Source organism: Oreochromis niloticus, linkage group LG6, assembly GCF_001858045.2.
Source record: "Oreochromis niloticus isolate F11D_XX linkage group LG6, O_niloticus_UMD_NMBU, whole genome shotgun sequence".
Taxonomy (NCBI): domain Eukaryota; kingdom Metazoa; phylum Chordata; class Actinopteri; order Cichliformes; family Cichlidae; genus Oreochromis; species Oreochromis niloticus.
In genome coordinates, this window is record NC_031971.2 from 4678125 (window position 1) to 4702955 (window position 24831).

The window sequence follows — 24831 nt, forward strand, 5'->3', positions numbered from 1 at the left end:
AAGGAATGCTTCAAACTGAAAGAGACCAGGGGCTGATGATATCATAGTGGTGTGTGCATACTCCATCCAGGTGAGTTGCATGCTCCAGGTGGACTGATTAAGGGAAGTGATGTAATTCTGTGAATGGAAACCAGAAGAAGAAAGACTCACCAAGGCACCAAGGATGGTCAGAATTCTTTCAGACAAGTGCTGTAAATTGAGGACCCTGGATTGAAACTATGTCCAGTCAAATTCCATAAACACATGGTCCACCAGGAGCTGAAGCAAGTTTAGGGAGAGCAACAAAGTGTGCAGCTTTTGAAAAATGTTCAACAATAGTGAGGATTACTGTGTTACCAGAGCAAGGCAAGCCAGTGAGAAAACACACTTCAATGTGGGACCAAGGACTTCCTGGAGTTGGAAGTGGGTGGAGCAAACGGACTGGAGGAGAACTGGAAGATTTGTTCTGAGCACACACTATACAGGCAGCAATGTACTCTTTGTTATCTTTTATCAAGATATTAAAGAGCATTTAGGGTCCATCTACGTCCCTACCCTCACCTATGGTTACGAGCTGTGGGCAGTGACTGAAAGAACGAGATCTCAGATACAAGCGGCGGAACTGGGCTTGAAGGGTGGCTGGCCTAGGGAGAGGAGTTAGGCCATCCAGGAGGGGCTCAGAGTAGAGGTGATGCTCCTTCACATCAAAAGGAGACAGTGTAAGTGGTTCGGGCATCTGCCTCCTGTTTGCCTCCTGGGTGAGGTGTTCCAGGCATATCCCACTGGGAGGAGGCCCCGGGGCAGGTCCAGGACATGCTGGAGACATTATATCTGTCAGCTGGCCTTGGAACACCTTGGTCTTTCCCCGGATAAGCTGGAGGAGGTGGCTGAGGAGAGGGAAGTCTGACCTTCTCTGCATGGGCTGCTGCCCCCGCGACCCGGCCCCAGATAAGCAGAAGAAGATGGACGGATGGACAGACGGACGGACGGACGGATGGACGGATGGGTCTTTTATCGAGAATTAGATTCTCACTGGGATGATATGCAAACTCGGAGGTATGAGCTCAGTGGATGACCTGGGAATGGACACAAGAGGGCACAAAAAGAGGTGGCCCATTACGGGGCCTATATGTCTCCTTCTCTGATTCACACCAAGTGATTTGCATCATATAAATCAAGTTTTGAAAAGATTGTGAGTTGCTACAACAGTTCAAATGCTGATGATAACAGAGGCGATGGATATTTGTTTTTAACTGTGAGGGATGTGTTCGCTCAGCCAAGGGTATCCTAACACTAGCACTGCAAAAGTATACTTGGATCTGTTCTGAGTGGGCACTGGATTTATAGAGAGAGATGATTTCCAGGAGACATGTCCAGTCCAACAGTGAAACTTGAAGAAGTTTTGTTAATTCTTCCAGGGGAATGTTGAGTTTGGCGAGATGGTTCTAGTCAAGAAAATTCTGTTCTGCTACAGAATTAATTAAGGCTTGGACAGAATGTGAAATAGACTGGGAAACAAGTTTATCTGGCAACAATAATCTTCGCAGGGAATCTTTATTTAACTTGCCCACCTTTCCTGTGAGATGTTGTCTTTTAACTGCCGTGGACATGTTTCAAAAAACTCACCTTCTCTGATCATTCTGTGTCTCTCAAATGGAGAGAGACACACCTGGCCAACTTCTGTCACACCTTTCAGGAAGTGCTCCGGGCAAACTCCACCAGAACTTGGGGTTATTCAAACCAGGGAAGCAGATCGTGCTGGTGATATGGCAGTGGAAACAGACTTACCTCAACATTCTGATATCTTCTGAAGACTGGCATCTTGTTGGCCAGAGACATGGTGGAGCAGATCCCTGTGTATATCCAGCTCGGCTTTTTGGAGGACAGGGGAGCAGCGAATTCAGGTCTGGGTCGGGATTTGGCTAAATCATTCTGTCATAACTAAGGAGATCTGAGGACTCAAGATGCGTTCAGTGCGTTTATTTACAGTGATTGTTCGATAGTAATGCAAAGTTAAGGTACTTGAATGATTCTTTGTCTCCAGCTCGGGCAAACCCAGAGAGTCTCTCTCTCTGATCTCTTAGGCCAGGGGTAGGCACCTCCAGGCCTCGAGTGCCGCTGTGCTGCAGGTTTTCGATGTGTGCTTGATCCAACACAGCAGATTCAAATTGCTAAATGATCTCCTCAGCATGTCTTGTAGTTCTCCAGAGGCGTGAAAATGAATATGAACTAATGATAACTAATCATTTAATTTAGGTGTGTTGACCCAGGGTGATATCTAAAACCTGCAGGACTCTTAAATGACATGACCCACACTTGTTGAACGTCAAAGCCTTGTTTCCTCTTCCCTAGCTTCCAAAGGACTCACTTTTAAGAGGGGTCTGTTTGTTACTAGTGTCGATGACGCCGTGCAGTTTGATTACCTTGTTCAGTAATCGCGTCTTAAGAATACTCTTTTCATGTTAGCCTTTCTAAGCACTCAAGGCCTGGAGTTGCCTACCCCTGTCTTAGGCTAACAAAGCAGCTTCATTCTCAAATGAAGGATTCATAAGATGATAAAAAGATGTGGCTTTTTTCTTTATTTACCCCATATTTGGGAAAATTTGTTACAGAAATTGAACTGATGATGGTAAATGGTATCTTGCCCAAAGATATTTGGCATGCAGACTGGGATCAAACCACCAAGTTTTGGATCAGTAGGTTACCTGCTATACCACCTGAGCTACAGCCACATATGACAAAATGCTAATAATCAGAAGCCAGTGCCATAAATAGTATTTTACGATTTGGTTTAGCTGTAAGTAAAACATCAGCAAGAGCTCCTCCTCCTTTTCTCATTCTCTCCTTCTTTAATGTTTATTCTGTGCAGGCACAGACAAATGTGACAGGATTTAAATACAGTGGAAAATATAGTAAACAACACTCAGAACACAACAGCACAGATATTAGAGCGTATAAGTTGAAATATAGCTAGTAATGATTTCATGAATTACTTGAAACTAGTAGAGCCAGTAGGACAGGAGAGCACAGTGTCATGTCTGGCAAAGTGTAGAGAGCTCGTACAGTGTGAACAGAAAATGTGATAACACTGCAAAGATAAGATGTGTTAAGTACGTATGTATATTTGTGTATGTGAGACATGCTTCAGCGAGTGTTAGGGCCTTAGACTAAACTCTCGAAAGTGTCTTTATTTTAGGCAGCATACATGCTGTATAAGCCAATCGAATACACAACACCCACAAATACCTTCATATGGCATAGTCTATATTTAATATGACATTGTAGACAGTGAGAATGTTGTAGTTATGGTGTAGCCAGCCTATTGTATCCACCTGTTGTGTGTTATTATGACATTGTTCAGCAGTTGTGATTAAGGCCTGCTGCTTACTTTCACTTATCATTTCCTTAGTGATGAACATAGAGCCTTTGTTTAAAGGCTTACTGCCTGTAAATATTTTTCTTCATAGGAGGGTGTACATTGTTTTACATTTGTGTGCAGTTTCTAGCTTGACTGCAATGCTGCTTTGATTTGTTGTAGAATTATATGAATAAATAAAGGTCCCTGAAAATGTTATATCAAACAGTTGTGTTTCTGTTAAAGCAATATCCCAGCTGATACTGGGTTGAGGTGTTTGTTTATTTGTTTATTTATGAGGAACCCCATTAGCTTCCACAACAGTGGTTGCTAGTCTTCCTGGGGCCCAAACCATCAAATACCATCGAATAAAATGTTACACAATGAATTGGATGCAAAATATCCACATAATTTGGCTCTTACATCCACAATAAAGCTTTACAATTCTGAAAATATAAACATGTTAATATAAAAAAATATATGAAACACTCAAACAAAATACACAATTTCCATTAAAAGTGACATTACCCTCTTACAATATTTACAAATAAAGTAAAAACTGCCTAAATAGGCTTTTAGGTGATTTTTAAAAGTATGAATAGAAGCCAATTTTCCAAAAAGTGTGGTGTGTTTACCAGTATTGCTTTCTTTAAAAATACAAGTAAGCCATAGTATAATTTAGAAAGTTTATCGTGCATTTTATCGATGTTTGTATAATATGAACACCTTAACACTAATCTGGCTGCCCTGTTTTGGACTAACTGAAGTCTGTTCAGATCTGTCTTATTAGCTGCTGACCAAATGATTGAGCAGTACTCTAGATGAGATAATACTAGTGCATTAATGACACCTTTCATAATTGAAGAAGTAATATAAAAGGAGCATTTCCTAGCTATAGCTATGCCCTGTCCCATTTTCTTAATAACAGAGTTGATGTGCTGAGACCATGAAAGGTGGTGGTTTATGGTAACACCAAGTAGTTTAATCTGGGTGACCTGTTCAAATACCGATCCAGCTATGGAAAGATTTAGTTGTGGGCTGTTGACTAAGCGTACTCTACATCCTATTAACATGGAGTTTGATTTAGACACGTTTAAAATCATGTTGTTTTTACTTATCCAGTCAAACACATTCAGCAAATCTTGTTGTAATACACTGGTCAATTCAGAGTAGCTACTGGCTGAATAAAACATGGTGGAATCATCAGCGTACATTACAAGATGGGATTTATCCAGGACGTACAGCAGATCGTTCGTGAAGACTGAATAGAGAAGTGGACCGAGGCAGCTGCCTTGGGGTAGACCACAGTTCATTTCACAGCCCTCCGAGAAATAACCATTATAATAAACCTTTTGCCTTCTTCCAGACAAAGAACTTTCCATCCAGCACAAAGCAGCTGGTGAAAATCTATAACATTTTAGTTTATCTATCAAAAGATCATGATTTATCAAATCAAATGCAGCACTAAAGTCCAAAAATACCACCCCGGCCAAATTCCCATTATCTAGATATTTATACCAGTTATCTGTCATGTGAATAAGAGCTGAACTGGTGGAATAACCAGGTTTGTAAGCATGTTGAAACTGAGTGAGTAACTGATTTTCTGTTAGGTAATGTTGAATTTGTTCATAGACAATCCTCCATAATTTTACTTAGAACGGGGAGTAGACTAATAGTCTGCTATTGACACCATTAAAAACGTCATTCTTGTTTTTAGGAATGGGAATTATTTTTGATTCTTTCCACTGCAATGGAAATAAGCTGCATGCCAAAGATCTATTAAATATGTGACATATAGGAAGGGACACAAACTTGGCTGCAACTTTGAGCAGTTTACTGTCTGTGTTATCAGAGCCAGAGGATGTATCGTCAGGAAGGGATATCAATAAGCGCTCTACCATCTCACTGCCTCAAACTTAAATTGGCATTGCTTATTATTCATGATAACATCCTGTATAAGACGACGTGATAAGGTGGGATCGCCTCTGCTCATATTAGATTTTAAATTTGTTATTTTATTGCTGTAGTAATTCACAAAATAATTGGCTATGTCCTTAGCTTTACTTATAAACGTACCACCCGTGTAGATGTGAGGCACCACCGGAGCAAGATCTCTACCCATTATATAATTTAAAACTTTCCACACCTTCTTGCTGTCCTTATTGGCCTCCTTGAGCTTAAGTTGATAATATTCTTTCTTCTTGCACCTATTCACTTTAGTTACTTGATTTCTTAACTCGCGATATCTTGCCCACTCCTGTGGACTGACAGATTTATGTGCTTTTGCTTTTGCTATATCCCTTTCTGACATTGCAGCCTTAAGTTCATTATCTAGCCAAGGTGCATAGTTCTTTTTAACAGTAAATCTTTTTAAGGGGGCATGTTTGTCAGCCAGGTAGCAAAGGTTTTCAATAAACATAGATAATGCCATATCAGGGTCACGCTCGAGGCAGATGTCAGTCCAGTGAATTTCTTTTACGTCATTAATATACTTATCTGCATTGAAATTTTTGTATGATCCATGAAAAAATAATCTTTTGTGCAGTTTTCAGTGGTTTCATTTTCTTGGTCAAACCTACAAGATTATGGTCACTAAAACCAAATGGAATAGAAACAATATTAGAGCAATGCTCAGGAACATTTGTATATATGTGATCAATACATGATGATGACCTATGACCTCCTGCGTTGACCGTAACCCGGGTGGGAATGGTGATCATCTGAGACAGGCAACAAGCCGACGCTGATGAACTTATCTTTTTCCTTAAAGGACAAGAAGGAGCTGACCAATTGATATTAAAGTCTCCTAATAAGTCCCCAGTTACTCTTTCCAGCATTTCACAGATTCGTTCTACATACAACATATTACTACTTGGGGGTCTATAGCAGCAACCAACTGATACAGGCCTGCCATAGAGCGGGTGTAACTGAACCCACACAATTTCCAGATCATCAAACATTAAGTCCATTCGTAGTTTGCTTGCTATATTATCATTAATGTACAAATCTGTTCCTGTCCTTCCTATACAACTTATAACCGTTTATTTCAAATTCATTATTCTCAAAGGCATCATCTAAATGAGTCTCGGAAATCGCCAGCACACTTATCGTATTTGTTGACAACAGTGACTGAATTTCCTGAATCTTATATTTAAGGCTACAAATATTGACATGAGCTACTGAAAGATCTTTACCGGAGAGTCCGGGAATAAGTATAGGGTCAGACATTTGCAGACCGATCGATCTCAACAGCTACAAATGACAACATTGCTGAAGTCTAAATATTAATTCCGGCGTTCTGTGACCTCGGTTTAACAATTAATTTGTCATATTTCAGGACGGCAATATCACCTCTGTCTCTGGCCGCTCTCAGCTGTGGTAACAGTTCTTTCCTCTTCTTCCTGATGGACTCTGAAAAGTCCTCGTTGATGTAAAGACTAGTACCTTTCAGTTTTTTGGCAGATGAGAAAATTAATTGTTTATCTTTAAATCTTTGTAGTCTGACCACAATCTGCCTGGCTCGTCCATTTTCCTTGTATGGACCGACTCTGTGAGCGCGTTCAATTTGAATGCTGTCACTATCCAGGCCCAGCTTGTTCTTCAGCATGTGTCGGACTTTCTCCTCTGATCCTTCCCACGTTTCTGCTTTTTCATCTATTAATCCATCCACCACAATGTTGTTCCTTCTCGATTGATTTTCTAAATAATCCATCTTGATTGTTAATTCTCTGTGTTCCTCGCGTATGCTGCTGACCGCCGATTCAAACTCTTTTAGTTTGCAGCTCGGTGACGACCCCATCCGTGAAGTGCAGGCTGGATTTAACATCCTGTACATCCCTTAGAATGCTGTCCAACCTTTTGTTAGTTCCATCCATGATTAATTGGACAAATGTCTTGAAGTTATCTTGCTGTTGGTGAATCACATCTTTGTAAAACTCCCGTTGCTGTTCCAGCATAGCGTTCAGCGTGCTAACACTGACATAGCTGTCATCCTCTGCCGGTAGCGCCTTAACGGCCTTCGGGGGCATATCGACCAGATCGTTTTGCCCCCCCACCCGTGAAGATCGCTTCGTGTACAATGGAGTTCACAAAAACGTATATGTGAATCAAATTATACGTGATACGGTGCGACGTTCTTTCCACGCTCCGTGTGAGAAAAAGGTGAGAAAAATCAACACACCACATTTGCCACAAAAAAACAAACAAACAAACAAACAAAAAAACCTGGGTACAATACCAGAGCTGTAGAGTCTTTAAAGTTGAGCAAAAAGTATATAAGAACCAGTCCATTTACCATTTCCCTTAATGTATAAAGCTCCTCGAGGCAGCTCTTGTTGTGATTTGGTACTCTATAAATGAAAATACACTGAACTAACACAAAGACATGTTAATGGGGTGTGTGGGAAGGCCAGAGTACCCAGAGGAGGCACAAAAAACTACAACAAAAAATAAATCAGAGTATGTTACACCCAACACAGGTGATCACCACTGATACCCACTGTCAGGTGTGTTCTTGAGAATAGTGCTTATCGTTTTGAATGAAGAAAAATTAAACCACCATCAGTTAGAATAACTCTCTATGTTCACTTTTTTGGTTTCTGTTATCCCTGCTTTGCATCCTGGCTAATTAGAACAGTGTGATGCTCTTGGCAGTGGCCTGATGTTGATTGCTTGGTCAAGGCAGAAAGAAGTGGTGCTAAAAAAACAAAGTACACAAAAACAACAGCACATGATGTGCTACACTGAGTCATTACGTATTTAACAAAACCGCAGAGGCATTGTGTGTTACAGTTAGGAAAGGTGTAGTCAGTCATTCTGTTAAATAACTGAGACTACAACATTCACCTGTACTGAGCATGAATGTTGTTATGACTGATTGGGCTACATGAAGTGGTAAGCAGTGGAAAAATGTAAGCTATTCTTTACTAATCAGCTTTTTAGACTGAAGTGCACATAATGACCCCCGTTAGAAGTGGGTCATCACAAAATCCTTGGTTTTTGTTTTCAATTCTATGATTGCCTCTTTACCAACTGTCCAGTCTTTCAAGAAGCACACGCACGCACACACACACACTGTGCCATAATACAGACGCATTTATGTTTTTCCTGTGGAAGGATTTTAGATTTAATATTAGCGATTTTGTGTATGTGTGTGTGGCTGCTGGTGGGGGACTTGCTTGTGCGCTTATCCTCACAGCGCCGGCTGTCCATTTAATCTCTCCTTTGTGTTGTTGGTGTATGCGTGTGCGTGTGTTGGCCCTATAACGAGAATAAACGCGCACATACACATATAACAAACATACGTTACTGTGTCAGTGTGTCACATGAAAGGATTAAACCCTCAGCTTATGTAGCATCCAGCCTCAGTGACAATGACGTTCAGCTGCAAGGCTTTTAACACGTGTGGGTGCTGCTCTGTGCTGCTCAATCAATTTTATCACGATAAAGAGCAATCATGACGCTCGGCGTTCAGGGGGCGGGGACCGGGGAGGGTTGCAGGTGCAGGAGGAATACAATACGCTTGTAGGGTGATTGACAGTCCTGTTGTCCAATCACTGTTATTTTTATTGCGACAATTCTGCTGTTGGACGCTGGCATCAGAGTTTAACAGTACTGACAAATATGTCGGTCTCTGAGAGTCTGTTACTCAGTAATACTATGGATATGTGAGAAGAACACATAATTATCGTGGGATTACGTTTATTTGGCGGCCTCTCGGCGTTGTACAGGCCTGGATAAGTTACAAACCGAGCAGCCTCTTCTCCGAACAGTTGGTCAAGCTAGCTGCCTGTAGTAAAATAACGGAAGACGCATCGGTGGTCTGCTAGCTGATTATTTATCTGTGAATTAGCCAGGAACTGGGATAGCTAGCTACCAAGACAAGACCCCATCACCGCTGAACGGCTGGAGTATGAATTTTTGACGGATACAACGACTTTTCTTTCATTCTAACCGCAGGAAGAAAAAACATGACCAACAGTGAAACATCGGATTTACTGTGTTTGGAACCCGAACCTCGCAGGTGAGGTGAACTGTTAGCTATCTGCTAGCCAGGGTTAAGCAGTACAGACCTAGGTAGCTCATGGTTGGCTAATGTTAATGCTTACTCCGGCAGCAGCGTTAGACTGAGCTTTAGCAGTCACACCGTGTGTCGGTGGAGTGCCTGTATGAATGGTAATTTTGGATGTCCAGATAGCTCACAGTAGCAAGGCAGAGCCTGTGGCTGTCGCGTCCTGTGACTCGGCTTTGTTTTCTCCATCCCACACATTTTATGAAGATGGGCTTGCCCGTGTAAGCTATCAGCTATCACCGGAATTTAAATCTTAGCGAAATTTTCTCCGATCCCTTTAACGTTAGCACCATTCTCAGTGGCTAATGCTCTGCGTCCCCACCCCGGCTTCAGCGTGGGCTGTGTGTCGCTTACTCGGAGGCTCAGAACATTCCGTCAGCTTCTGCTTCCTGAGTATTGGCAGTGAAGCCCTGACACCACTGCACAGTGCCTCTGAAAGGATGGTAATGATAACGACCACCATGTTAACACTGGCAGCTTCACAGAGCCATTTAGCGTGACGCCCTGTCCGTCTGTAAAGACCAGCCTGGCAGGGCCGAGTCTGGTCCGCTGCTTGCTTCCTTCATGTAAATCAGGCAGCCGCCTGGCTCTGCGGGATCAGCCGAACATCCGCGGGCTACACTTGACACGTTATTGGGGGGTTTTTCTTTTTCAGCGCGATTAAAATGGCAATCCACAGTCAGTGTTCGGAGATTATAATCTTTGAGTAAAAGCCATCTTTTTTCCACATTGCATATACCAAGGCTCTATCTGCTGCTGCTGGGACTGCAGCAGGATATACACACCCAGTATTTGTGTGTGCATAGGTGCTGACAGCGCTGTAGGCTCCTTCAGATGTAAGGTGGTGCCATTGTGCTTGTAGATTTTCTGGAAGGATGGAGATTCTGCCTGATGGGAGCATGAATGCACTGTGAAGTACTGACTAGTTTACATAAGACCCACTGCTGAAAAGAGGGAAAATTTGTTAGAATTGTACAGGGTCTGTCTGTGGGTTATATGAAGCATTTCCATATGTGTTTCCACATGTTTAAATCTGCACCCATTTCCCATTTTGCTCAGAAAATGTAAAGAAATGAGTGGTGGCTCAAGAACTTTGCAGAGTACTCTTGGTGCTTTTGGATCCAACAGTTTTGAATGCTCCCTCAGGGTGACCACATACTGCAGTCCTGACATACAGTGGTTTGCAAAAGTATTCGGCCCCCTTGAACGTTTCCACATTTTGTCACATTACAGCCACAAACATGAATCAATTTTATTGGAATTCCAGGTGAAAGACCAATACAAAGTGGTGTACACGTGAGAAGTGGAACGAAAATCATACATGATTCCAAACATTTTTTACAAATAAAAAACTGCAAAGTGGGGTGTGCGTAATTATTCAGCCCCCTGAGTCAATACTTTGTAGAACCACCTTTTGCTCCAATTACAGCTGCCAGTCTTTTAGGGTATGTCTCTACCAGCTTTGCACATCTACAGACTGAAATCCTTGCCCATTCTTCTTTGCAAAACAGCTCCACAACTGCCCTGTGACGGCCTCAGAGGTTGTCTAAGAGAATATTGGGAGCAACAACACCATGAAGTCCAAAGAACACACCAGACAGGTCAGGGATAAAGTTACTGAGAAATTTAAAGCAGGCTTAGGCTACAAAAAGATTTCCCAAGCCTTGAACATCCCACAGAGCACTGTTCAAGCCATCATTCAGAAATGGAAGGAGTATGGCACAACTGTAAACCTACCAAGACAAGGCCGTCCACCTAAACTCACAGGCCGAACAAGCAGAGGGCTGATCAGAAATGCAGCCAAGAGGCCCATGGTGACTCTGGACGAGCTGCAGAGATCTACAGCTCAGGTGGGGGAATCTGTCCATAGGACAACTATTAGTCGTGCACTGCACAAAGTTGGCCTTTATGGAAGAGTGGCAAGAAGAAAGCCATTGTTAACAGAAAACCATAAGAAGTCCCGTTTGCAGTTTGCCACAAGCCATGTGGGGGACACAGCAAACATGTGGAAGAAGGTGCTCTGGTCAGATGAGACCAAAATGGAACTTTTTGGCCAAAATGCAAAACGCTATGTGTGGCGGAAAACTAACACTGCACATCACTCTGAACACACCATCCCCACTGTCACATATGGTGGTGGCAGCATCATGCTCTGGGGGTGCTTCTCTTCAGCAGGGACAGGGAAGCTGGTCAGAGTTGATGGGAAGATGGATGGAGCCAAATACAGGGCAATCTTGGAAGAAAACCTCTTGGAGTCTGCAAAAGACTTGAGACTGGGGCGGAGGTTCACCTTCCAGCAGGACAACCACCCTAAACATAAAGCCAGGGCAACAATGGAATGGTTTAAAACAAAACATATCCATGTGTTAGAATGGCCCAGTCAAAGTCCAGATCTAAATCCAATCCAGAATCTGTGGCAAGATCTGAAAACTGCTGTTCACAAACGCTGTCCATCTAATCTGACTGAGCTGGAGCTGTTTTGCAAAGAAGAATGGGCAAGGATTTCAGTCTGTAGATGTGCAAAGCTGGTAGAGACATACCCTAAAAGACTGGCAGCTGTAACTGCAGCAAAAGGTGGTTCTACAAAGTATTGACTCAGGGGGCTGAATAATTACGCACACCCCACTTTGCAGTTTTTTATTTGTAAAAAATGTTTGGAATCATGTATGATTTTCGTTCCACTTCTCACGTGTACACCACTTTGTGTTGGTCTTTCACCTGGAATTCCAATAAAATTGATTCATGTTTGTGGCTGTAATGTGACAAAATGTGGGAAAGTTCAAGGGGGCCGAATACTTTTGCAAGCCACTGTACATACTTTCATTTATTTAGTTTTTGTACTTTATTTTGTTTATTTTGTTTGTGTTCCCCCCCAGCCAATTAATCCGTAATAGAAACGGACTGATCCAGGCTTTAAGTGATTTGTTAAATTTTCGTAGCTAATGTTTGTTCACAGCAGAGTTATTGTAGTTTTGTCATTTCTAGATAGTCAAAGGAGTTTGCAAAGAAAAGCGTCTGGACTTCTTTAAGTTGCTTGAAGACGTTTCACCTCTCATCCGAGAAGCTTCTTCAGTTCTAAGGTCAAATGGCCGAGAGTCCCAGAGGCCGAGGAGTGAAAGAGGCCATCTGTGTCCACTGTGAGCGACCATCTTTGAACAGAGGCGGTGGTTTACGACACCAACTGTCTGCCATCTATAATCCAGTTTTGAGTTCCCTCCCCAGACGCCTTAACGCCCACTCACATCCTGGGCCATCTGACCTCAGGAAATCACATGACAAGGTGGGGCCAGGTTTCACAATGAGCTCACCCGAAACCCTGGCTGATTAGGTCCCACACCCGCTTTCACACCTTGGCTCATGTGATTAGAGGATCACCAGGGGGTCCTTTGTCCCTCCTTGGGGGGATACTCCCACTGGGTTCAAATCTGGGACTCTCGGCCATTTGACCTTAGAACTGAAGAAGCTTCTCGGATGAGAGGTGAAACGTCTTCAAGCAACTTAAAGAAGTCCAGACGCTTTTCTTTGCAAACTCCTTTGACTACCATGACCTGGATGACTGAGAACCTTCACGTCATTTCTAGATAGTTTTTAGACTTTTTGTTTTGAATTCAGTTTGGTTTTAGTTTCCAGAGTGGATTGTCTTACTTTCTCTTAGTTTTTATTGTTTGAAGATTAGTTTCAGTTAGTTTTAGTCTTTTTAATCATTACTGTATGGAGGCCATGTGTCAGAGGAAAGTTTTTAAGAAACTTAGTATAGATGGTACAATTAAAAACATAATTTTTGAAAGCAGATGACTCGTAGTGCAATTGTAGACATCAAGAGTCTCAAACATGTCTTTCAACTCGTTGTGTAAGTTTATTTTATTACCAAACTAATGGATACGAATACTAAGAATATTTCTTTTAGACATTTATTAGTTTGTTTGTTTTTTAGATCAGAAAACCATTTCAGTTTTTTTTTTTTAAGTCAAAAGTCTGGTTTTTATTTTTGTATAACTAAAATGTTTTTCACCTCAAGTAGCTGGTTCCTCGTACTTTGGTCTGAGAATCATAAAACATTGTCAGTCTTATGGACATTGAAATATAACTGACTCAGGCCTTAGTGGACCCTGGCAGACTGGCTGGCTTTACTCAGTTTCCAGAAATCTGGATTTACTCTGGTAACCACTGGGCATCTTGTATGGGAGCTGTAGTCTACTACAAAGCCTACAACTCATCACCCCACGTGCTTTAACCTGACGTCCACCCTAAAGGTCAGCTTACAGTTAAGAGCCCACACAAAAGACTGAGTGTGCCAGTGAGGGCACAGTCCCACTGAGGCAGTAAACTAACAACTGTATGTGGAGATGCCCAAGTAGCTGCTGCACTGATGTCCTCCACAGAAACACTCAAGATGGGTCCGTGAGGTCGACATTCCTCCGGTGTGACGTGCACACAGGAAGTTGCAGTCCTGGTACTCGTATGCCATCACTGTAGCCTCCGCCAACACCTAATGTGCCAGTCAGTGATGGGGCATAAGCTTCCCTTCATGAGATGAGTCCAGGATACAGAGCTGGTTGCCTCTTCCTAAACCCTGTTAAGGGGATTCCCACTTTCCCGGTCTGTGCACCAGTAAGTGTGTTGTGCATAATGAGGGGAGGTCCTTGCTGCTCCACATGATCAGACTGTAAGCTAACCTGTGCAGTGTCACAGAGCAAGTGCGTCCCACTGTTGACTCGTCTGTCCTGACCAAGATATGAATATATTTCAGGAATGGCAGGAAATGCCTGTAAACCAAAAAAACTGCCGTGAGCTTCAAGTGACAGCAGCTTTTACGTGTGTGATGGAGCTGGTTGGAGAGAGGATCAAATTCAGCCTCAGCATCTTCAACCATGTCCCTATACAAAGTTTCCCAGTTTGTTACTGGGCTCTGCTGCAGTATCGGAAAGGCAGGGATTGGCCTTTGATGCTGCCAGTCAACATCGGTTCCACTCAATGTTCTGCCAGCAAAGCACATGTTCAGCACACATGCAGGCTGTGCAGAGGGCGACGGTCTGTCCCCAAGACCCTTACTTTTAGGTTTTGACTGTTCTCATCAAATTACCAGTAACGCTTTGGGAAACGAACATGTTAAGACAAAAGTCACATACATAAACTAACCTGTAAAGGCAAAGGCAAGCTACAGAGGTTTGGCCTGTGAGGTAGAATTACTCTTTGGTAGCACAGTCTGACAGCTTATCACAAGACAAAGCATCGTCAGGCCCTGGAAACACCAACTGCAGTCCTTAGGCAAACTTTGAAGTTGACTATAAAATGATTTTCTGTTTTTGCCATTATACTTCCCATTTGAAGTTTCAGTGTGCACTTAAACACTGAGATTCACACTCTGTTAGATTAGTTCCCTCATTGTCTTTTTCATAGATTTTTACACTTGCAGCATAAGATGGACATTCTTGCTGCCTTCCCTCATCCAAATGCAGGATTACTTCGCAAGTCCCTGAAAAGGTTCTTGGTCCCCTGGGAAAATCCCTGCTGTGAAACTTAAAACATTTCTTCTCATTATTTGATTTGTAAGCAGCGCTGCTAATCAGAACAGTCTGAGGAAGTAATGTTTCCAGCACCAGTGACTGTAGCACCTTGATTTACTGTTTTCTTAATAAAAGTGAATGCAGTCAGTCAGTAATTGCATAGCAGCAGCGTTTGATCCTATTGATCGGTGACAGTGGATCAGTGAATGTAGCTCCCAAAGGTTGATGAAAATAATAGTTTGTCTTCCTGTTCTTACCACTATAGGAGCATCCTAACCTACCGTGGGACTGGATTCAGCGGTTTGTGACTCTGGACAGAATTGTACTGTTCCAGTGTTTCATCTGTTTACCCATCAGAAGAGGAAACGTGTTTGCATCCTGAGGAATACTCAGTACACAGCTGGCCTTTGGAATCTCTATGTTCTACATATTAAAGGCACTACTTTTCCCTTTTTGTTGAGGTTGTTTTTAGGGCACGGCTCTGGAGAGACTGTAACCTCCACGGGATTGTTGTGGGGAGGGTGTTATCAAAGCCTCAGTGCCCTGCTAGGGAAGGAAGTGGAGGAAGGTCCCTGGAGGAGAGGGCACAAAAACACAAAACTGCCTGAAGCTGGGATGCCCGACATTTCTGTTGCATAACTGACACCCATGAAACCAGAGGAGGAACAGAGTAGGTCCGTGTTGCCATGGCTGGCTGATTTGATACCACTACCTGTTTACACATAGCCCAGGCCTCCCTGTTTGGCTCTTTCTCAACACTTTCAGTACTAATGAAAGGGATACTAATGGATGGTCCACTGGATTTTCCCCCAGTTGTTTTGGAAAGTGTTACCCACTCACAAACTGCCTTCTGTCTTGCGATCACATCTACAGTGCAGCTTGCAGGTGTGGTGGTTTAAATCAGCCACCAGTGGGGTCTAGGGATGCCACGACACAAGAAAACCAGGCTACTCCATTGGCCCGCTTACAGACTGCTGTTTCTAATACAAGTCCTGGACTGAAGGCTAGTCGGGGTTGATGCTTTTTTAAATTTAAAGCCTGTCCTTGGATTGTTTCCCTGACCTGAGAACATTTTGCCAGTGTGGACAAGCTTGTTACTGATGTGAAGGACTCTGCTTTAAAAAAGCACAAAGCAGTGACATTTTCATCCAGTGCTTTATTTTTCATTCACGTTTTTTTTCTTTTTAAGCCTCATCGCATTTCTCACTGCTTGCTACCCAAACAGCTCCACCTCTGCGCTCACCCTTCTCCCATTTGAGGACCAATCAGGCTGCAAAGTTCAGGCTGCAGGGTTCTGTTACAGTTTGAGTTTTTTCACAGCACCAAAGTAGTAAATGGTTTTTGTTTTTCACAATCAGCCATTCTCCATTTAAAACTGTACTCTTATCATTTTGCCAATTTTTATTGTTGTTGACGTTTGCGGGCCAATTGTTCTGGAACCTTTGGGAAAGACCACCTTCTGTCGTATTCCTACTTGAGTGACTCGTTGGAATAAACAGAGTAGAACTTTAGTGTATTAGCTCGTGGCACACGGTGGATCAGGCACCTTCCTCTTTACATTCACTGGCTTATTTGTGCAGCCTGTCTTCCCACCTGTTTTTTAGGCAGACGGGGAAACGAGGCTTTCACAGCACAGACCTGTAAGCTTATTTTGATCTGTCACAGTTGATCAGGATTGACCTAAGAACCTGAGAAAACGAGCATCCACCCCTCCTCCCATCGTTGTGATGCAGTAAAGCATTTTTCTCTTTTCCATCTCAGAAGTGAAACCTTCCAACTACTATCAACAGTTCCACTATTTCTCTTCTTTAAACTTTTTTAAAATCTCCTTTTCCTCACCTTTGTTCCCAATATTAAAGTCCCTGCACACCAAACCCACTCTGTACACCTGGGGGAAGATTTAAGGCTGATGATAAATGACTTTGGATAGCAGTTAGTGGACACACACATCACTGCTAACAGGAAGTGATGCCAGGCAGTAGTAGTAAGAGCGGAGGGCGGGGTCCATCCTCGTCCCCCCTCCCTCATGCTGTAGTCCCGTCCAGCAGACCCCTGCGACCCTCACGCTACGTTCCTGTGTCAGCAGCAGCGTTCTTCCTCGTCGGCTCCACCACGCTCTTCTTCTGTTTCACGTGAGTGCAAACACTGCGCACACACACACACACAGAGTTCATGGGCTGTGATCATTTCCACTGTTTTATTGCTCCGTTTGGTTAGTGATATTTTACAGTCAGCGTTGTATGTTTGGGTAGCTAATGTCACTGGGGCCTCTCACTTACCTGGATGAGCTCAGACATGGATATCTGTCCCTGTGAGGACATTCGCTCACACTCAGAGTGTAACTGTCACAGTGCACCTAAATATATTACTGAAGTTTCCCTTTGTCACATTAATATATGTTATAATATATTATTATGATGAAAATATCAGATATAGTCATTACATTTGGTTTTGGCTGCGCATACAGGACATAGAGATTTATTTATTTATGACCAAACATGAGGTTTAAAACTCATGTTTGGCCCAAAAATCTATGGCTGATTTGACTTCAGCACTCTGATTGTGCCATGTATGTCACTCTCTCTGACAGTGGAGACGAATTAAAAGTTGACAGGAACTGGTTGCTGGTAATGACTGTAGAGCTACAATAAAGATTTTCTTTAGTCATAATGAATTGGCAGCCACTCGATGTGTTTGGTGCTAATAGACAAACGAGTGCACGCAAACTGAGCATGAATGTTTCATGCAGTAACCTGTGAGCCAAAAGTCATTGTTTTTCTTGAACTAAGGAACGTTTTCAAAGTCGTTTTTCCACCTGTACGTGAGTAATTAAGTAAAATTTGACTATTACAAAACCTGACGTAAAACATGTAAACTGAGTGCATACCTGTAGCATTTCATGTTCCAAAAAGCGACCGCGTTGTTCTGCTTCAGTAGGATTACCAACCATTTCACGCGCTCATGCTCGTGCTCATGTGTTCCTCCCTAATGTTTAACATATAAAACCAGAGTCGCTCCTCTTCTTATGAATGTTTGGAGTACTCACTTTGATCTTTGCTGACACGTCACCTGCTTCCTCTGCTCTTCATTCAGGTGGTCACTTAATAAGGGGCGGGTTTAAAAAATCAATTTCCTGATTCAAATCGATGTTAGATTGAATAAAGCGATTCATTAAATCCTGAACCGGTTTTTAAATATAAATGTATTTTGCCAGAAACACCAGAATCTCAGCTTAAAGCTCACAAAACTATTTCAACAACCATCAAACAGCTAAAACAGTAAATGAGAGCAGGTAAACAGAAGGGGTGTCCAAATTCAGGGGCTGCATCCTCCTGAGGACCCGGCCTTCGCGGTCTACGTGGGCCGGGTCCTCCGAAGGCTGGGTAGGCCGAAAATACAGGGCTGTGAAATGGGACGTTCTAGCCTTCAGATCTGCGTCACCGCCGTCTCGGTGGACTTTAATAAACTCGGCCGTCTGCTCCTTGCTATCTAAAATATAACAGGACACTGGCATAAACTCTCGACCGTCTCACACTTCTGTTTAATCAGTTTTCTGTTTGATGTTTATTCAGCTGTGTGAAAACTATCACTTTAATCTCAGCCAAACCGATTTACTCAGGAACAAATAAAACACTGAAAAAAGCCAAAATAACATTTTTAAGTTATCTGAGTGACTATCATGTTTAACCTGAGCAGCCAAAGACCGCAGGGGTCTGAAAACGATGTGTGGGGAGTTCGCTGTTCTCGCCCCGGCTACCTATCGAGCTGGTGGGTAACAGACATCTCCGAAAACGTTGGAGCACTTTTGCAAATATGTCATGTCTTGATAAGAGTAATATTAAAACTAGTTAGTGGCCGCCATTCATAGCGGCCGCGCTATGAATTCTGGGATATGGTGGCCACGAAGGATACACCTGACCCATCCTTCAAATTCAGGGAAAAGGAGGACGCATTTGTTGGCTGCATTCAGAGGAGTCTACAGACAGCCTTTGTTGCATTGCTGTGATGTAATCGGTCTACAAATGCGGCCTCAGCAGGATGCAGCCCAAGAATTTGGACACCCCCGGAGTCCACACAAAGAAGTAAACACACAGCGTGGATCGTGGACATGTCGGGTACTTAACACAGACATCTCACAGATTCTGATCAGGGCTCGCAAAATTTCAAAATCCCTGGTAGCCCTTCGGGCAGGCACTCTTCAGGTTTTGGTAGCCCAAAATAAATTTAACTAGCCCAAATTAAGAAAAGAGAGCTTTTTTTTTTTTTTTTGATGTTTTGCTTCCTGTTTTGTTTCTGTTACAATATGTATAATGTAACGGAAACAAAACAATCAAAATATTGTTAAAATACAAATCACAACAACTGTATAAAAATTACAATCATCAACTCAAATACTTGTTTCTAATTGAACAGAAATTTCTATGAACTTGCAAGAACTGTGTGAATCAGTCTGTGTCAGATCCTGAATCTGAAATTTCCACTGAAGTCAAGGGTAAGAGGCAAGGGGAACCAAGATCGAGGCCATTTGCTTTTTGAAGTTTGCAAAGACTGCTAAATTTTGCCAATGGTAGTTCACTCTTTGCAACATAGCACGCTGTTCTAAACAGCTTTTTCAGGACTTCTTCTTGTGCTTGGTTTATTTTTAGTATGTTTTTTGCAATTGCTGTTTGTTCTGGGAAAGATATTGCAGACTGAGCAATAATGCATTTCTTGCATTTCTTGCATTTCTCATGGGTTCTGATGGGGTCTTTCTTAAAATTACTGGTCCCAGTTACAAAGGCGCTTGTCGACTCAAATGAAATGAAACTCACGACACACCCGGCAGAACATCATGTTATTTAACTCGTCATATTCCAGCCACAGAAATTCTTTTGTCCATAAAACCAAAAAAGCTGAGCTTTCTTTTTGCCTCATAGTCTGATTTGTCATAACTTTTCCGTTTTGTGGTCGGCTTTTATTTGGCTGTCTTCTTCACCCTGACCTGTCTTATTTGGCTCAGCAGAACTAAAATATATATCCTGCTGCTTTTACACACGTACTTACATAACGGTCAGTGATTCTCTGCGCAATCAACCTCTCACATGTTTAAGCTTGCTGTGGGAGATTTCACTTGTCACGTTTGAATAGTAAGCTAATGAGTGATACGACGATGTCAGAGGAATTGGTGCGCAATTAATCGTCACTCACCAATCAGTGCTGCCGCTCTCTACACACCGTTCGCACGATCACAAAGTGAAAGCAAAAAACAAGCACAAATTCAAACGTGATTTCAATATGTCACATATTGGCAGTGGCTCATCGATGCCAATGACATAATTACCCAGCTACATTTTCAAAAGAATGCAAAAGCATTGACATATATTTTCCCTTCCTATGATAGCCCGACGGGCAGGGCTGAGATGGATTTTGGTAGCCCGACTGGAAGCTAGCCCCGGGAAGTCGGTCTAGCGATTTTGCGAGCCCTGCTGATGCTGCAGGTTTTGTCACTCCGACTAAAATTGACTGAACCAGCAGCAAAAGAAGATCCAAACTACACTTCATGTTTGATAAACATTGTCATTAATTCTCTCTGACTATTGCTGTTTTGCATCCACCACGATAAAATCACACTTCCTGCACAGCTCTCTCTCTCTCTGTACTTCAAGAACAGTTTCCCATCAAATCTGTTTTCTGCATTTTTTGCTTGCTTATTAAGCATCAGTCTACCGTTGTGTTCATTGCTGTGTTTTGTTTTGTTTTTTAAATGACCTGTGACAAGAAAGCCTTATGTTTGCTGTTCAATATCCAAGAAATTTAAGCTTTTTAAAATGATGCCAAATTGCAAAACTCTTAGCTGGGTCTCTAGTAAAACCTCTGTAACTTTGCTCTGCTTCACTTCAGCAGCATCGGCTAATGTTCATCTGTTGATTCATGGTTTTATTATCTGCTATAAAAAGCCTGTGAGTGTGAGAATGCTAACCCAATGAGGTTATAGACTATTATCAGTAATCTTGTAAACGCCTCGCTGTGGCGTGCACGTGTGTCAGGAGGTGTGAGAAGAGGGAAAAAAAAATAGTGGGCATCTGTGAAGTAGCCTCTGTAGGAGAAACATGAGTATGTCAGATTGACGTGTGTGTGTGGGGGGGGGGGGGGGGCTCAGTATGGTGGTCAGTCAGCTCTGTGCATCAGATTAGTGAAGAGAAAATAGGCCAACATCTGTCACCCTGACAAAGGCTCGTCATCTGGTCTGCCACTCTTTGTTCCTCCTGCTGTATTCTCTGTCGTGTTGCCATGTATGACAGTTTTGTTTTTCCTTGTTTTGTGGGGGGAGGGGGGATTTCATTGCTTGTCTTTTTATGATCCCAGTGTCTAATAATAAAAACAAAAACAAAAAACATCCCACACAAGTTTAGGAATCATGATTGTTACCATCCAGGACCACTCGGATCCAGACGAAAAAATAACAAGATTACTAAATCCACATTATCATTCAGTTTTTTTCCCTTATATATCCTGTGTTTATGTCTAATTATGGCAAACATTTCAGGAGCACACCGAGGTCCAATAGATCCAAGAATGCATTCTTGTTCTAACACACCTGAATCAAACGAGTGGCTTGTTACCAGGCCTTTGCCAAACTTGATGGCACGCTGAAGAGGTAATCCAACCATCTGATTCAGCTGTGTTGGAGTAGGGATGCACTTAAAGCTGCAGGACAGCAGCTCTGGAGGACTGGAGTTGCACACCTCTGCTGTACAGGGATAAGCTGTTTGAAGCTCTGCTTTTATGACTCTGCTGTGCTGTAGCAGACACATGTGGGCTTTCATTTTACCATACTGAAAGGTATACCAGGTAGCCTCTGATTAGTCTGTTTATTGGTAATCAATACATATATACAGTGTGTGTGTTGTGTTACTTTTAAAGTTCATTTGTTCATACAGTTCAACCTCTATCCAATCTTCTGCTGGAATGAGGATGATCCCAATTATTTAGGATCAAAAGCATCACTGTGTAGTCCTCGAAACCAACACTGAACATTTAAGATGTTGTCCAATCCAATGAGCCCTGAAATCTCAGACACTCGTGCTGCCAAAATCTTGCTTTGGGTTAAAGGTCCTTTTCATAATACCCACTCAGCTAACAGACACTGTCTTATTCCACCGTGCCGGAGAGTGCAATGATCACAGTCCCATATCGTTGTGCTAATTCACACGTGGCTTCATTACTTTGAACACATCAAATATTATTTCAGTATGTATTATTTGCTCCCATCTCCATCTGAAGGATCACACTGCCTCCAATGTTAACCTTTAAAGAGCTCACTCAGTGATTTGGCTTACTTTGAATCATGTGACACTTTTGCAGCTTTAAGTCTGGGGACATGTTGTTTACATTTAACTTCAAAATCCTTCATTATGAAATCAAACCATCTGAGTATAATGGAGTAAACGTGGTGCTGCAGCTTTGCTACAAAGACCGCAGCCTCACGTTTAACAACAGCCAGCTCTAACAGTTCTGTAATGTATTTGTTTGGACATCTCCAACATGAGGCTTGGTCTTGTTTCAGGTGTCCGTGGCTCTCAGAGCGTTTCTCAGTGGCCGTCCCCATCTACAATGGCATCATCTTCCTCTTTGTTTTGGCTAACTTCTGTATGGCCACATTCATGGACCCTGGCATCTTCCCCCGAGGTGAGCGCATGGATGGTTGAATGAACGCCTTTAATGCTGGGCAGTAGTGGTTTTTGATACGGGCGACATGGAGCGGTTGCCCGGGGCGGCATCGTGGTGGGGGGCGGCATCACGGACATCGGCAAAAAAAAAAAAAAAAAAAAAATTGCTCGTACTCACGCTGCCCCGACGTCATGCCAGCGCATATTGGGAATGTTACAGGCACCGATCGGTTTTCTATGGCCCATTTGCTGGGAGTAAGGGCGTCCTGCGTTTGCGAGGTGCGCCTGCTGCTTGCGGCACAGGGAGGAATGATAAATGGTAAATGGACTGATTCTTATATAGCGCTTTTCTACTCTCTCGGAGTACTCAAAGCGCTCTATACAACATGCCACATTCACCCAATCACACCCATTCTCACAAGCACTTTATCTATACTCAGATTGCACTAACGACATTCACACACATTCATACTCCGATGGATGCATCAGAGAGCAACTTGGGGTTAGTATCTTGCCCAAGGATACTTGACATGCAGATTGGAGGAGCCAGGGATCGAACCACCAACCTTCCAATCAGTAGGTGACCTGCTCTACCTCCTGAGCTACAGCCACCCCAAGGGCGGGGCGGCGGGGGATTCTCTGGCTGGCTGGAGCAGCATCTAATAACCAACTGGCAAAATAAAACAAAATAAAAACAAACCAACAAACATGAAAACACCAGACATCATGATACAGACTTATAATTTGCACCGATGTTTTTTTCGAAATTCTATGAGTGAGCGCGAGAGCCCTCGGTGCGCCTGCTCGCTGCTGAAGTCAAAGTAAACTTTATTGTCATCTCCGCTACATACAGTCCAGTATATAGAGAGACGAGACGACGAGGCTGCAGTTACAGAAGGGCAAGTAAACAAACAATAAATATCCATCCATCCATCCATCCTCATCCGCTTTATCCGAGGTCGGGTCGCGGGGGCAGCAGCCTAAGCAGAGAAGCCCAGACCTCCCTCTCCCCAGCCACCTCCTCCAGCTCATCCGGAGGAACACCAAGACGTTCCCAGGCCAGCCGAGAGATATAATCTCTCCAGCGCGTCCTGGGTCTGCCCCGGGGCCTCCTCCCGGTGGGACATGCCCGGAACACCTCACCCAGGAGGCGCCCAGGGGGCATCCTTGTCAGATGCCCGAACCACCTCAGCTGGCTCCTTTCGATGTGGAGGAGCAGCGGCTCTACTCTGAGCCCCTCCCGGATGGCCGAACTTCTCACCCTATCTCTAAGGGAGAGGCCAGCCACCCTTCGGAGGAAGCTCATTTCTGCCGCTTGTATCCGCGATCTCGTTCTTTCGGTCACTACCCACAGCTTGTGGCCATAGGTGAGGGTCGGGACGTAGATCGACCGGTAAATTGAGAGCTTCGCTTTTACACTCAGCTCCCTCTTCACCACGACGGACCGGTGCAGCGTCCGCATCACTGCAGCCGCAGCACCAATCCGTCTGTCGATCTCCGGCTCCTTTCTCCCATCACTCGCGAACAAGACCCCGAGATACTTAAACTCCTCCACTTGGGGCAGGAACTCATCCCCGACCCGGAGTGGGCACTCCACCCTTTTCCGGCTGAGAACCATGGCCTCAGATTTGGAGGTGCTGATCCTCATTCCCGCTGCTTCACACTCGGCTGCGAACCGTTCCAGTGCGAGCTGGAGGCCTTCACCCGATGAAGCCATCAGAACCACATCATCCGCAAAAAGCAGAGATGAGATTCTGAGGCCACCGAAGTGAAAGCCCTCCGCCACTTGGCTGCGCCTAGAAATCCTGTCCATAAAAATTATGAACAGAATCGGTGATAAAGGGCAGCCCTGGCGGAGCCCATCACCCACCGGAAACGAGTCCGACTTATTGCCGGCAATGCGAACCAAACTCTTACAACGGTTGTATAGGGATCGAATGGCCCGTAGCAATGGGCCAGACACCCCATACTCCCGCAACACCTCCCACAGGACACCCCGAGGGACACGGTCGAATGCCTTCTCCAAGTCCACAAAACACATGTAGACTGGTTGGGCAAACTCCCATGCACCCTCAAGTATCCTTGAGAGGATAAAGAGCTGGTCCAGTGTTCCGCGACCAGGACGAAAACCGCATTGTTCCTCCTGTATCCGAGGTTCGACTAACGGACGAACTCTCCTTTCCAGCACCCTGGCATAGACTTTCCCAGGGAGGCTGAGGAGTGTGATCCCCCTGTAGTTGGAACACACCCTCCGGTCTCCCTTCTTAAAGA

General features: G+C 43.6%; 1 protein-coding gene across 1 annotated transcript in view; it reads left to right on the forward strand.

Annotated features, from left to right (window-relative positions):
• Nucleotides 1-8852: 8852 nt before the first annotated feature.
• zdhhc5a (zDHHC palmitoyltransferase 5a) overlaps nucleotides 8853-24831 on the forward strand; it is a 35579-nt gene continuing 19600 nt past the window's right edge. The window contains 3 exon segments of the mRNA XM_013267315.3: nucleotides 8853-9356; nucleotides 15177-17043; nucleotides 22458-22579. Coding sequence (XP_013122769.2) covers nucleotides 16880-17043; nucleotides 22458-22579 — 286 coding nt within the window. The 5' untranslated portion in view covers nucleotides 8853-9356; nucleotides 15177-16879.